This window comes from Molothrus aeneus, chromosome 4 (assembly GCF_037042795.1).
Source record: "Molothrus aeneus isolate 106 chromosome 4, BPBGC_Maene_1.0, whole genome shotgun sequence".
In the NCBI taxonomy this organism is placed as follows: Eukaryota; Metazoa; Chordata; class Aves; order Passeriformes; family Icteridae; genus Molothrus; species Molothrus aeneus.
In genome coordinates, this window is record NC_089649.1 from 64,067,838 (window position 1) to 64,083,176 (window position 15,339).

The window sequence follows — 15,339 nt, forward strand, 5'->3', positions numbered from 1 at the left end:
AGTAGCCTTGTCTCACCTTTCTGCCCATATTTCCCAACAAAAACTTTGTTTCTGCCACCCACCTTCCTCAGAGCTCCTCCTGGGATGATGTCTCTTCCTCTTGCCTGCACACCCCAAATCACTCTACTATTTCTTTCCGTATCAGTCCAGAGGGATCTTAAAAATACTGCCTGGCAATTTTCTCCCCCATGTTTGGGTCTCCCTGGGGGTTTGGCCACTTGTCCAAGATTTCCAGACATTCAGAGAAGCAGTCCTACCAGACTGCCCAAAATCTGGAAGTCCCATCTATAGGGGCATTTCACATTTATGGACATTTGTACATATATGCGAGCTATACGTGCACAGCCCACGTGTGTGCAGTACTAACAGCTCCCTCCAGCAGAAACTTCCCACCCAGGCTTCACTTCATCCTAGAGCTAAAGGCTTCCTGATTAAAACTCCCCCTTGAATCTGGCAGATGTATTTTTCTGAATCAAAAAAGTGCTTGCTTAACACTGATTTGTAAGCACCTCCAACATTTTGAAGCTGACTTGTCACATGTGGTATTCTTGGCCTGGAGAGAGTTTGTGCTTCAGCCTTCGCTCTAAAGAAGCTCCTTCTCCATGCCAATGGATACACTGCTCACCAACCTCTTATGGCCAAAGGATACTCTCTCCCTGAAATTCAATGTTTTCTTGTTATTCAAGAAAAAACACCAAAAGATTTAATATTTTAGTGGATTTTTTAAAAAAGTATTATTTTACACATTTTAGAGGTCAGCAGTGTTCAGTTTGACTGCTTATTTCTTCCACAGCAGGCAAACTTTCCTTCTTTTGCTTCAAATTCCCTTCATCCTTATGTTGCTTTTCCTTTCAACCTCATCATAAACCTGTTCACTTTAAGCTATAGTTAATGATCTGTTAAACATTTCCCAAATCCAAAAACTGCTGCTTAAAAAAAAAACCTAAGTAGACTTATGTTTATAAATAAAATAACAGCCAAAAAACTTTCATTTTTTTTTTCAAATTCTAAATGCTTCCAGAAATAAAGGGGTTATTTTATTTTGCAACAGCCAGTGGTGATCTCTTCCAGCTACCCCATCCTTTTTTATCTTTCCTTTCCTTTCTCACACATATAAGTTTGTTTGTTTGTTTTTTTAATTTGTATTTTAAGCTCTGGAAAGCCACTGATGAATAACTAAGTGCAGCCCTCATAACCTGACTCTTGTAAGCATGAACGGCCCATAAAGTCTATGTTCATGTCTGGCACACTTGCATTACAAAGTTGTATACATTGCTGCTTAGTTTGGGGCTAGGTCACTGGCCTCTGATCTACTGTTAATCTGTTTTAAAGCCAGGCTGGAAAATAATTTAAAGTAGCTACATTTAAAAAGGTGATGCTGTGCACTGCTTAATTCTAGACTGTCAGCGTGATTCAGCTAATTTGGCTTTTCAAGTGCTCTGGTAGATTGCAATCAGCTTGGCAATGAGACTCCTGACACTGTGGAGAACTTCCTGAAAGGGCTTGGTGGAAAAAGCCCTTCATTTGAAAGTGGGAAGTGAATATCTAAGGCTATTGGTCATATCCTGCAGACTAAATGTGTCTCGTTTGAAAATAGTGAGACAGCAAAAAGAGGAACATGAACAGAACTAGACACAGATCCAAAAAAAGCCTCAGAGGCATCAAGTTTGACCAGTTCAACACCTGATTTTTCAAGATGGTCTGTATGAAATGAGAATTTATATATATATATATATATATATATACACACACACATATGTATATACACACACATACACACATATATATATATATACATTCTTTATAAAATGGGTTTCCCCAGCACCCACCTCATGGAGCCAGGGATACAGAGATAAGCAAAAGCCAGTCACTGGGAGAGAGCTGAGGACAGGGAAGCATATTCCCAGGTGAACTTTCACCCCATGTGTCAATTAAAGTGACTTTTGTATGTAAAGGTGACTTCTTTGCCACAGACCTTGACCTTTTAGACAGACTCTCACAATGAGGTAATTGTAACACTGGAGTGTGGTGACCACAGGAAGCCACAGAGATGTTCAGCCAAGTAATCCTTTCATTATCCCTCAGGACTCCTGCAATGAACATGTCTGGCCTCTTGTCTTCTCTGACACAGCCCAAAGCTCAAGGAAGTCTGGGTTTGAGAACTGCTCTTTCCCATGAGATCTCAAGAAAGGAAAGCTGGAAGTGATGGCTGTGTGTTGTACAGGGTGTCAAATGTTTCTGTGCCTTCTAAAGAAATTAACTGGTCAAACAGACAGAAAATGCAGCTGTGTAATTTAGGGAAAGCTAAAAGGCACATCCAAGCCATGAGGGAGGAGAAGATGATCACCTTTGTGTTTGGCTCCAGAAGGAGTTTAGATTTCCATGCTGGCATTACCATAATTTCCCTCCATGGCTTTGAGTTAGTCAGCAGAGAGTGAATTAAAGGCTGTGTGATATTCACAGTCTAATGCTATGGCTGTGCAGCGTCACAAAGAGATTATGGAAACAGCTGATGTGAAGGCTTGCTTCAAAATAAATACTCAAATAAAAGTTGCACTGAAGGCACTGCCCCTCCTTCCTGCAGGTGGCAAAGTAGGAATCAGGTACCTGGAGCAGCTCAGCCAGGGCCTTACCTGAGTGGTCTCTGGGCAGCAAATCACAGTGTCCCCACCTCCTGTCCCGGTCAAAGTTATGTGTTGTGGAACACCTGAAAAGAATCAAAGGTGCAGCTTAGTGCATCCTTAAATAGCCTTAGTTCACATTTAAACACCCTGGATGTCTGCACTGAAACTACAGGGCCTTCACACTCTGGTGACCAGGAAATTCATGCTTGGTTTTTTTTCTAATTAGCACCAGTTTCATTCAAATTGTTGTAAGAGCAGAGGAAAAAATATGCTTCCTTTTGTTAAAGTTGCTCTGCTCCACTTGTCTCACATTAAAAACATATTAAAAATAAGATGTAAATGCAGGACCTGGGATTTTCAATGAATCCTTCAGAAAAACCCAACATTCTTCCTATTTCTGGGGTTAGAAAATGAAAGACAGAAATAAAAAACAAAACCAAAGCAAACAAATAATGTCTTCTTTACTTATTACAAAACAAGCAAAACAGGACCCAGACCATTTTTGATGCCTGACAGTTACTGTAATAATCTGTGGAGGCAGGAGACTGTCCACAAATGGACTTTTCCCTGACTTTCAGTGACAAGCATATTTCACCCTTTTCAGACTCAGTTCCTTTAAAGCATTCTTATTTTGGAACTTGCAAGATGAAATGAGGAAATAACTGACATGGTGGTGATTTCCAAAGGCACAGATAAGACCTCTCCTTTTTTGAGAGCAGGGGACAGAGTCCTGCACCCCCTCTCTGGTGGTCTCTTATCTCAGTCTGCTATCTCAGGCTCAGAGCACCCCAAGGAGCACAGAGCTGCTATTCCTCTTCTGCAGGAGCAGATTTGGAGGCTTCTCTGAGGACACACAGGGAGCACATGGCTGAACTAAGGCTGCACCTTGAAGGTCCATGCCCTGTCCCAGTGCACCATCCACCAAAACATCCTCCCTAGCCAGTTATAATGCAGAATAATAGATATCAGCCACATGACATTAGAAGGCACTGGTGTTTATTTAATGTGCCTGATGATCTATTTCCATTATGCCTGGTTTTATAATTTCTTGAGCAGTTGTGTGATCAAATTTTTCACCCCAGGATGTCACAAGCTAGACTGAAATTTTATTGTAGCACATATCTACATTTTAACTGCCCTATTTTCCTTTTTAATTAGATGCTATGTGGTATTTAAAATGCATAATTCCTATGGAGCATCTGAATAGGCCATGTATATTAAGTTTGGTGACCTCAATTATAAAAGGTGCACTAAAAGAGGTGCTTGGTAGTCTGGTGCAGATTAACATGGCACATGCTTAAAGAGGCTCTTCTCTCACAGGAATTAAGGCTGATGCAACTGCTGGGAGCTGATGGAAATTCCTCAAAGATCCTTCTGTGGGAAGTGGATTGTGCTTTCTTTAAAGGGTGGTCTAGTATGCACAAGAATGAAGATGAGAAATGAGTTAAAAGTGTCCTCAGCAGTGTTTGTGTCACTGTCCAGCAGCAGCCAAGTTCTAGTCAAAGAGGAATCTCAAAATTTGCCATCTTAAAAGGATTTTTTGTTGTCAGAGACCCTGACAGAGGCTTCTTCTACCAGCTCTCCACAAACCACTGGTCCTCCCACTTGATGCTCTCCCTGGCCAGTCCTTCCCTATTGCCTTGCAGTGACTACAGTGAGATTGGTCCCCCCTTGTGATGCCAAGCTGCCTCCTCAGTCCCAAGCTCCTTGCACAGTGACATAATCCTTTTATATTTTCCACCACAGATCTCACTCTCTTTGAGAATCTCAGCTCATCCTCAAAGCTATTTCACTTCTCTCCCTCCTTTTCTTTTAAAAGTGTTTTGTCTGATTGGAGGCTTACCAAAAATGAAATTATGACTTTTCAGTCTTCTGGAATGTTACCTCCAGCAGCCAAACCAACCCAGTGGCCTTACATCTTTATGCTATTTGCAAATGCACCCACACTCAAAATTTATGGGATAGCAAATATCTTTACATCAGCTTGTCATATAAAATTGCTAATATGAAAGTGAAAACATAAGGACAAAGATACTGAACTAATTATATCAGAAAAGTCCACTACAAGGGATTGATTTAAATAACATTTTAAATCATGGATGGTAAACAGCATGGGAATGGGCAAACAAAAGATGAGGCCTAACTGGCAGGCAGGATCAATGGAAAGTAGGCTGTTTTTCCCACCAGGAGCATAGGGAGCCCTAACAATGGGATGTTTGGAGAACAAGCAAAGCCCCAGGCCCAAGGCAGGCAGGTGTAAGCAAAGAGCTTTGCCATCACACCTGGTGTTGTCACTGTGTTTGAGACTTGGACGTTGCCTGAGACTTTTTTAGGTGTTGTCAGACAGACATGGCTTGACAGACTTGGTCTGACAACACCAGACCAACCACTACCAGCTCCAGGAAAATTCAGAACCTGATGCCTGACATCTCCCAGCTCAGCCCACAGGTACTTCTCCTTCCCAGGGCTGTCACAAACTCCCCATCCTGTAATCCAGCTGGCCAAAAAGCTTCCTCTGCACTGTTTCCAGTCTGTGGCCAACACATCAAAAGTTATCTTCTTGTTTCCAAGGAAGATAAGATCATGTCCTTCCTACACAGACCTAAGCTCACCCTGGCACAGGGGCCCTGCCCCTCCAGAACTCAAGCACAGGATAAGGCTCCTGCAGGGCATGAGTCAACACCTTCCCATTTATAGCCAAAATCTCAGGCAAGGTCTGCTCCTGCCATTCCCCTGGAGCAGAATCTGAGGAACCCATCCCACCCTGGGACACAGGGACACGGTGCTGCAGCTTCCCTGCAGCCACAGCTTGGTCCAGTTCAGACCATCCTCCCCTTTTGCTCTCATCAGTGTTCACTGCACCCCCATTCTGTCTGTCCCCACACTGCTTTGTCTGTCTGGAGGTACCAATGAAACTCAGTAGCAATTTCAGCTATTTTTTTTCTCCTCAGCACAAAAGGAAAATTTACACTATATCTTTAGCAAGATATCACGCAAGACTTAGTAATAGGCCCCTAAATGGAAATTTATCTGATAAATATCTGATCTATTGATCTTATAAACAGATTATAATTAAGGGGAAAAGCAATACAGAATGCTGCTAAAGGAAGTCTGTTATTTAAATAGTGCAATTATTTTGTCTTCTTTCCTGTATCTTTATAAATATTTATTGAAAATACAACTTGTCTGTTGCTCTCAAAGTAGGGAGAGCTTTCTGTGGTCAGGAACAGATTTATGTTGAAACACAGTATCTGTGTCATATGCAGTATGAGAAAACATAAATATAAGGCAAATTTGAGTGGGGTTTAGCCTGCACTGTAAAGTTCTGCCTGTAGTCCTGACCCAAAGTGTGACTTGAAGACCAAGGACGTGAATTTAACACATAAGTCAGGGCTCTCCTGGTTGGGTTTCCTGGAATTCAGAATTCAGCAGCAGTTTGGACCCAGCCTCCCATCGTCCCTTCCTAGCAGCTGGCAGGAGGCAGGAGCAGGAAGGGCACGAGCCTTGCCCTCACCTGGAGCCTTCCAGGTCCCTGGGATCAGTTATTCAGTGTAAGGCCAGCCTGGGCTGGTGCCAAGTCACACAAAAAGTGCACAGAGCAGGTTTCCCAACTGCTACTCAGGGCTCTTTTCCTGGCATCTCTGTGCCTGAAGTCACACATTAAGTTGCTTTTAGCTTATGAGTGATGAGCAAACACTGGTCAGAAGGTCACCCATAGGGTGAAATGGTCTGTCAAATCCAAATAACTCCAGCTGTCCTCTTCCTTGTCTCCCTGCTTGTAAATGGCTTTTAAAAAGTCAGAAGCATAAGAGCAAGTTGTTCAAGGTCAGCTCTAAAGTGTGCTTTAACCTTGGACCACATCCATTGACAAGTTTTTCCATTTCTGTGCCCTAACTGGCTAAAAACAAATACACAGTGTCATGTATTAACAGGATCCCTCTTAAGCATTGCATGAAATTAAGTGGGTACTAAGGTCAAACTCTTTGTGACTGAAGTTCAAAGACAGGATTCAAACTGGTAAATTATTCCAGTTCCCTTTCTTTAGTTAAGATAGTCTCAAATTCTTGTTTCCTGGAGGCTTTTACTAGCTGGGTTTTATCAGTGGTTATTGGGGAAATTCTGAAGTGGTTTCCTAGCCTGAAGCTGGGTGTCTATTTGTGCAAACAGGTTTGTTTTGTGTTGTTTACATTACACCAGCACTTACACTTGAAACAGATGTGTCATCAGAAAGGCACCGACAGATCATGAAAAAATGAGACAGTCCAGTATAAAAAATGAGAGTTCTGCCCTGCCTGGGCAAGTAAAGTAAACTCTAAAATACTATCTCTGCCCTGAAACAGGCAAGTGTTTGCTTTTCACTTGGCTCATCTGGGCATAATTTTCACATTACTGGTACCCACATATTCTCTGTTTGTTGCCTTTGATTTCAGTTAATATATGCCTATCATATGAGTTAGTCTGCCAAGGTTATCTTTTTTATTCAGTGCTTTAATTCAGTAGGGTTCCCCCCTGACTGCTCCTACCCCAAAAATGGATCATGAATACTTCCAACAGCTTCTGCAAAAGTAAAAGAGTAACCTTTGCCCAAAAGAAGTCAAAATGGCCTTAAACACAGTAGTAGAATAAATCATTAACCAACAAACAGGAGTAATACCTCACTTCTTAGTACTGCACTGTCCAAAGGGGTTCTGGTGCCAATCTAGATAGAAATTAGAGAGATGGGGGTGGGGAGAAAACAGCTTTCCTCAAAAATCAGATGGTCTCCGCTGCAGTAGAAGTACAGCCTGCACAAATCCAACAGCCCCCTAACCAAGTGTCCTCTCTTGCAGGAGTCTGTGTCTCCTTTCTCCCTCAGCAGAGAGGCTCTCCCAGGGTCATTCTATCAGTCCTGCTTTTTCTGTACAAGCTCTTGTCACCCATGTAAATTGCAGTTCCAATGGGCAGGGCAGCAAGGAGGCATTTCTGCAGTTCCTGAGCCTCCTGTGCTGTGGACACCCAGTGCCAGGGCTCCCCTCCCCCTGAGCACATCCTGACCCGAGGGCCACGGCCATCAGCAGCAGAACTGCACCTTGGGCACAACATCCAGCTCGTGTTCATTACTCCAAAAGCACGATTAAAGCACTAAAAGGATGACATTTCATTTGAATGCTGTTTTCATTTATGAGCAATGTCAACTCACCATTTCTTTCTGGAAAATAAATTTGATAAACACGTGTGATAAAACCTTCCGCCAAACCGGAAAGGAAATTTGCATAAATGTCCATCCTCTGTAAACACTGAAATACAAATATAAAAAACTCATAATGCAGCTGAAAACCAAACCACAAATTATATTATATACTATTATATGAAATTATGAAGATAGATATCTGCAAGTTTTTCAGTTGTACTCTGGACTCTGTGTCTCTGCAATGCCTAGTGCATAAGAAGAAGCTTAAAATCTTACATAATGACTGAATCAACAAAGATTAATGGACTCTGCAGTGGAACAAAGATCTCAGTTCAAAATATACTGCCACTTCTGGTACAGCAAATGCCAATTATATCCATTAATTGCAATTATAATTTCTAATTATGTAGTATTGTAATGGCATATTAAAATAATTTCTGAAGTTGTATCCTTTCAGGCTCTATATCATATTGTAATATCTGTTTAAAATAATTAAGGAACCAGACAGTACAAACTGAAATAGAAAAAATCAGGAGGAAGAAGTTTTAAAGGTTGAGGGTAGAGAGAGAATTTGATCATAAAACCTTCCCTTTGGGATAAGCAGATTCCTTACAAGAGGGGAGAAACTGATGGGACCAGTATCTAAAAAGGGCAAGTTTTATATTTGCCACATCAGTGATGGCAATCTAAGGAAGGGTGGTGGGAGTTTAAGGAAGGCTAGTGGGAGTCTATCAGGAAAAAATCCTTCAAGATGAGTCTTGATAATGAGAGAGCCTGAAGACAAAAAAGACAATGAAAAACTGTCAGAGCTTATTTAACCATTAAACTAAAAGTAATCTGTTTTGAAATCCCAAAGTCTGAATGGGAAGCCAACCAGTGCCGTAAGAGAGAAATGGGGCATTCAACCAAACCGGCAGCACAGCACATTTTCATTTCTCAGAGACAATGTGTGACTGCTCCTTGTCCCGAGCTTACCCCTCCCATGATGGCTGGGGCTCCTGCACACTCTTACAGTGTCTGTTAACTCCCATCAGCCCAGACATCTCAAAGAGCTGCTGAGGTCAGTTATTGGCATTACAGAAAAAATAACTTATCCCTGTGGTCCAACCTCTTCTTAATCAGTTGGGATTGTTGTCACTCCATCTGCCCTAACTGCCTCCTTCTCTAGCAATATGAAATAGCCTCTGCCATCCCCTCTGCCATCTCCTTGTCAACCCTATTTTCATTCTCTGAACTAATTAAGCAAATGTTGCAAATGGCAACTTTCTCTGTCTCATACCTCCCAGTACAAGCAGGCAGGAGAGTTGTGACAATACATCCCCATTCAGAAGATACATTGCATCCCAAAGGCCACTGTTATAACCTATAAAGCCCAGTGGCCCAGTGCATGTAATCTTTAACAACAAAAGCACAGGACAATAAAAGCTTTAAAAATGGAAACTGCAACACTCTCCCACAGCCAGGATGTCTGATCATTGGGGTGCCACTAGAACAAATGCAAACCAGAAAGCTGCATGCAGCTCAAACCTTTCTACCACAGAGAGATCAAGGGCCAGGGTAGAAACTGAACCCGTACATACAAAGAGTTAATGTGCTTGAAAGTTACAGGGCAGCTGCAGCTCTGATTAAAGGTTGTTGCACATCTTCAGCCACACCATCTTGTGAAATAATATAAAGCCATGCCAGCTCAGACAACTCAAATCCCATCAGCACCTTCCCATTAATCTTGCACCTGAAGGAAAATTACCTGAGATTCCTGAGCTATACTCAAATTCCCCTTTAAACAGAAATTAATATTGGCATAACCATTCTATAATCCTTATTCATGTTGAAACAAAGACAGGCTTCCTACCAGCTTGCACAGCACAGATACAGACAGGCAGACCATTCTTACTGTCATGAAAACTACTGGATTTGACTTGGTACCTTCTGGGTGAGGGAACCCATGCCTTGAGCCTCTTCCTGCCCCAGTTCTGTAGTGCTACAAAGAGAAAAAGAGAATGTGGATGTGGATTGGAGACACAAATTCACTCTGAGAACCATAGTACTGGTAAAAAGCTACTTTCCAGGCTGCCCTGATCTTGTGTTTCTCCCAATGCTTCTGAGAAAATATTATTTGCTTCTGATTTTTGGTGGGGCACAGGCAGGTGAAGGAGGGTAGATACACGTTGACTCTTGAAAGTGCCAGCTAAACCAGGAAAACCCAGCACAACTCAACAAAGGCCAAAGCTCTGCTCCATTTTATCTTTCTATTGCCAAGGGACACATCTCCTATTTCTCTCAGCAGGAAGAATACATGCATTCTGGGGCCAGCTCACAGTTACAAATAATATCCCAACATTTGCCTTTTCCTGCTATTTAACTGAATGCCCCCAGGGCATTAGTTACAAAAGCAACTTCTAACTGTATTTGGGTTTGCCAATCAGCAAGCAAAGAGCACTAGGCTGAGCTGATTTTAAGCCACAGGAAATAATAAAAAGAGAATAATACACATAAAGTGCTGCTGCCACCAAAGGTGCTGGCAATTGAACTATAGCAAAAAAAATATCACAAAAGCAGTCAAAAAAGCACATATCATGAACATAGAACTGGACAGGAGACATAAAAGTGAGGGTTAAGAAAAAGCTGTTGCTAAGATATATAGAGAAGGCTTGAACAGTTCTGAGGAAATAACAGTTTTTGCACTCTACACAGATTCTGCCACCACCAAGCAAGGGCTCCAGCCAGGAATGATCTTTACCTTGAGCATGAGCATTCCTCTCTGCTCCCTCATGCAATATCTGAGGACATACTTTTGTAATTCACTGAGATAGTTGAGATTATAGCACCATCTAAGTATACCTGAGCTAGTTTTAACCCAGCTAGAGAAATAAGGCTGATCTTAAGGCCCCAGTGCTGACCGTAAGGCAGCAGTGAACTACCTGCCCTGCTAGCCCATGGTAGATTCCAGGCTGTGGTGGGGTTTAAGCAAACTAGCAAATTCAAACCACAGCCTGTTCAGCAGTGCTTCATGTGCTTGGCAGACATAGCCCCAGAAAAGACAAGATACATAATGCAAACCACCAAGGGGTTTGGCATGGAAACAAGTCTGAAAAGAAGAAGATAGCCACCTAAGCTGGCCTGCTCAGTTACAGACAGCAGTAGTGTCTGGCAGTGGAGCACTCTCCCTCCATGCTACTGCAGGTACCTGCTTGTGTCAACACTTTTCTGAGATATGTTTTTTAAGGATTTCCATTTTTGTGGTCTTTCCTCACTTCCCATTCCTCCTCCATAGCAAGGCATGGATGTAAGCAAATGCTTCAAACAGAGACAGGTGTAGCACCAGCTGTCCCACAGTCCCCCCACAAGTGAGCACTTATAAACTGTCTAAAGAGCTTATAAACTTCTCACAAACTGTCAGCCTTCATCTGGCTCATCCCTGTTGTGTTCCCTTTGGATCTCCCTTTCTCTGGGTCTGTTCAGTGGCTTCACTCATCCAGGCCCAGGGCAGCCTGGTCCTGCCAGGCATCCCACAGCTGATCCATCACTCAGAAAGAGAAGAATCACTTACCATCCTTGCACAGTCACTGCTCAGACTCAGAGCCAAGACAACAGTGAGGGGAGCACAGACTTTCATCCTTGCGCTCCTCTCATGAAAGTTTTGCCTGGCAGAGGAAAACTTCCAGGGCTGGGCTGAAGCAGGAGGGTGAATCAGCAACAAGCTTTCACAAGGGACTGTGATTTACTTGACTTTAAGGTATTTTAGTTTTCTAAGCAAGCAGAGCTGTTATCATTGTTAATCATTAATGTCTTTGTGAGTAGAAGGGAATGCCCCATAGGGAGAGACTCTCCCTACACCACCAGGAGTGAAGAGTTCACAAAGTGCCTGACCCTGGGCGATGGTCCCTGCTGTAATCAGCAAGCACTGAAGGGCAGCTCCAGAGAAGCTGATCCAATGCTGCTTATAAGTAGAGCTGAATGTTTCCCTTCTTTCTCTTCAGGAGCTGATTAAAAGCATGGTACAGAAACAGCAAGGAGCTCCAAGCAAGCCCACTCAGGAGACGGCGTTACATTGCAAAATATGGACCAGATCAATGCCAATACCAAGGATTACTCATTAACAGATGGTTACCTGCCCAGCTGTGACTTGTAACAGCAGCCATCCAGCAACAGACTGGGAAAGTTAAAAAAAAAATGCACATTACTCTGATAACACATTTTGTGTACTAAAAAGCTCCCTTCTGCCACCACCTGAGCAAAGCCATCTCTGTTTTGTGTCTGTCTGAGATAGCTGCACTGCAGAATCATTTCTCCTACAGATGCAGAGGGTATTGCTAAAACTGAGATTTCACCAGAGCAGTCTATTTCAGCCCCACCTTGCCCCACAACCAAAATCCACAGGTTTGTCTGGTACAACAGTGTCTGTGCTCGAGGCTTTTGCCATGTCCTGTCAATCAGGGACCACACCTCCTCACACCCAAAATCCCCAGAGCCACAACAACAGGAGGAATACCATAGTCCTTGCTTAAGTTGTGTGCTGCCCTTTGAAGTTTCACCAGCACAGCTATGGAAGGGATATGATTTTTTAAAACTTTTTTTGACCCAATAAAGCCATGGCAGTAGGGCCCCGTGGTGAAGCAGAGCTATCCCTGCACAATTTTGACACAATGGTTTATCATGGTGCAAGGAATTGACACACTGCTCTGCCTTTCATCACAGTAATCACTCCTGTTAGTTCAACCAGGCCTATACATATATATATATATATATATATATATAGGTTATGGACTAAACTTTGCTACTGTGAGCAGGGCTTGGACCAGCAGGAAGCGGGCAAAGTTGGAATTTCCTTCCCAAAATCCAGCAAACAGGCAGAAGAAAAAATCTTTGCCTCTGTGCATTGCTTGTTGCTAAACACTTGAAGTAAATAAAGCTTCAGAATAGATCTGTCCTATTTTCACTCATTTCAAACCTGGAAATAGGATGTAAAGATAACCTGATCTGCCTGAGAACACCTAGCAAAGCTGAAACATAGATTTCCACTTCCTCTCCTTATTCTTCAGTCTGGCCATGAGGTTTCAAATCAATAATGCTTATTCAATGGCTTGTAGACATCTGTTTACCATCAAGGTTACTGAAATTTTGCAAAGAAAGCAGAAAAAATAAAAAAGCCGTTACCTGCTATTGCACTCATGAGTTCCCAAAAGTTTTGTAGAAAGGGAGAAGCAGGGGAGTGAGGAGAGAAGGAAGATACTTCTTTAAGGCTGTGGAAATACCCTCTTCCACCCATTTCCAGAAAAAAATCATCCACTTCCAGGACCAGAAACACTGTGTGTCTGTGGTGACCAATGTGTGTTGTAGGGAAGCATTTTTCCATGCCTAAAAGTAAGAGAGAAGAAAAGCAAGAATGCAATCTATGGTTGGTGTTGTCTACTCCCAGTTGTTGCAGTTCATGTTGTAGATCTCCACCAAGAGCTGCAGTGTCTCGTTCTGGGGACTCACAACTCCAAGTTTTTAGTTCAAATTGATTCCTTAATATGACAAAAGGAATAAGCACCATCAGGAGCCACTTCAGCTGATAGGACGGGGCTGGCACAAAGTAAAAGGAAAAGTCATCAAAGCCAGGAGGTGCAGCAGCTGCCAGAGAAGCCCCACCATAAAACAGGAATTATCCCTGAGTAAGGTCTGGACAGCGATTCCAGGGTCCAGATGGATCTGAATCACTAAAATCCCCAAGTGCTCCATATGTACACTGCCTGCCTTTGTTCAGCAGAGAGGTGTCTCAACAGGTCTTACAGCCTTAGCAAAAAGGCAGGATTTGAGGTGTGGTTTTTTGGTAAATTATGTTAAATGACCAGTGAATCTTTCAGCTATTTATAAACAGAAGAAACTCTGTCTGCCTCTTTGAAGCGTTTTGTAGAATTGTTAAAATGTTTGGGGTTTTTTTTGAGAAACATTTTATCTTATTGACAGGAAACTAGTCAGAAAACTGGACTCAGTTTTGATACTGAATTCTTATAAACTTCACAGGGCTTTGGGCCTTTGGGAGTTCATAGGTGCAAAGAGCAACTTCTGTGCCAAAAGCATCATCCCATGGGTCAGGCTGAGGAGCCTGCAGAGCTGCTCTCCACCACCTTCTCAAGTCTGTTCATCTGTGACTCACTATTTCCAGCCTGGTGATGGAAACTTTGTATACAGGGAAATAAGAATCAGGTGTCTATGGAGCTAATAACAACAACAAGAAAAATAAAAAAACGATAGAAACAATCCATATGGAATTCAAGATAAATTCCTTGGCATTAGGTTTTAGGCTTCATCTAGTCCCCATTTTAATGAGGGTCTGTAAAACACAAAATGGATATAAATATATGTGTGTATACATATACATAAATATAAATAAGAGAGAGAAAATCTGTACCAATAAGCTAGAGGAAAACCTGGCTTTGGAGTGATAGAATATTTGTCAGTTGTAAGGCCTGGAGCATTGCAACTCATTCCACCAGTGAAATTCCAGCTGGAGTCTGGCTCTTGTTTTCAAAGAAAATGCCATTTTCCTTTTAAGAAAGGCACATTCTGATTCTTAATTTTGCTGTACATAATTTTGAACATTTCCTGCAGAGCACAGAACCCAAATGTATTTGAAGCATATTCTGCTACTACTAAAGACAATGAAAAGTTTCAAAATAAAACTAGGAATTCTTTTTCATGTTTGCAGACTGTAATCCTTCAATATCAAAGGCTGAAATTCATTCATTTCAGTAGTCATTCTCCTCTTTATACTGACATCATGGGAAAAAGAAAAGGCAAATAAACACACAATAAATGAGGGAAAAGAGACAGAAGTCTTGCTGTGGCTGTATAACAGATACTGATAATGCTGCCTCATACATTTGCCTTTTCCTCATTTCCCACACTGCCATGTTTTTTATTACTTTAAATTTAAAAATAATTAATAAAAGCTCAGACTGAGCCCAGCCTTTGAACTACTTAATAATAATGAAACAATATTAACAACTACCCTAAATCATTAAATATCTGCAAAACATAAATTAACTGAGTCAGCCATCAATATGAAATATAAAAACTGCAGAGGGTTTTTTTAATCAATTGGTTGACTAGACATGAGTGGAAAAGACAAGCCTAGACACACACACATCCATTTGTATTCATTCCTCTGTACCAGCTACCAAGGTAGTGAGAGGGCAGTCTGGGGACTGCACATTCATCTGTTCTCCATTTTTTCACTATTTTCTGACCATTGTAAATGTTTCTGAGAAAACTTCCACTCATCTACTGCAAAACTGAAAAAAAAAATCTACAAACTTTTCTCATGACTGATTCCCCCTGTATTTTTGCAAATTTCTAAGCTTTTTCACTGTGATAAAGTAACCCAAACTAACGGGGTAGCGTTGTCCCCTGAGATGATCAGATTTCATGGCTTTAGTTGATGTTATTGCTGCAAAGCCCAGACCCAGCTTCCCAGATAAGGAGACACTTGCAGGAGCACTGTGGGCACAAGGAACTGGTGCAGGATCTAAAGCCTCTGCAAGTGTGCTCTGTTCAGGA

At 42.0% G+C, this 15,339-nt stretch overlaps 1 protein-coding gene across 1 annotated transcript in view; it reads right to left on the minus strand.

Moving 5' to 3' along the window:
* Positions 1 to 11,410, minus strand: part of HGFAC (HGF activator) — a 38,895-nt gene extending 27,485 nt beyond the window's left edge. Inside the window, exons 1-4 of the mRNA XM_066549216.1 lie at positions 11,345 to 11,410; positions 9,721 to 9,775; positions 7,804 to 7,900; positions 2,634 to 2,707 (exon numbers count right to left, since the gene is read on the minus strand). Of these exons, the coding sequence (XP_066405313.1) occupies positions 2,634 to 2,707; positions 7,804 to 7,900; positions 9,721 to 9,775; positions 11,345 to 11,410 (292 nt within the window). The remainder of the gene's footprint in view (positions 1 to 2,633; positions 2,708 to 7,803; positions 7,901 to 9,720; positions 9,776 to 11,344) is intronic.
* Positions 11,411 to 15,339: the final 3,929 nt, after the last annotated feature.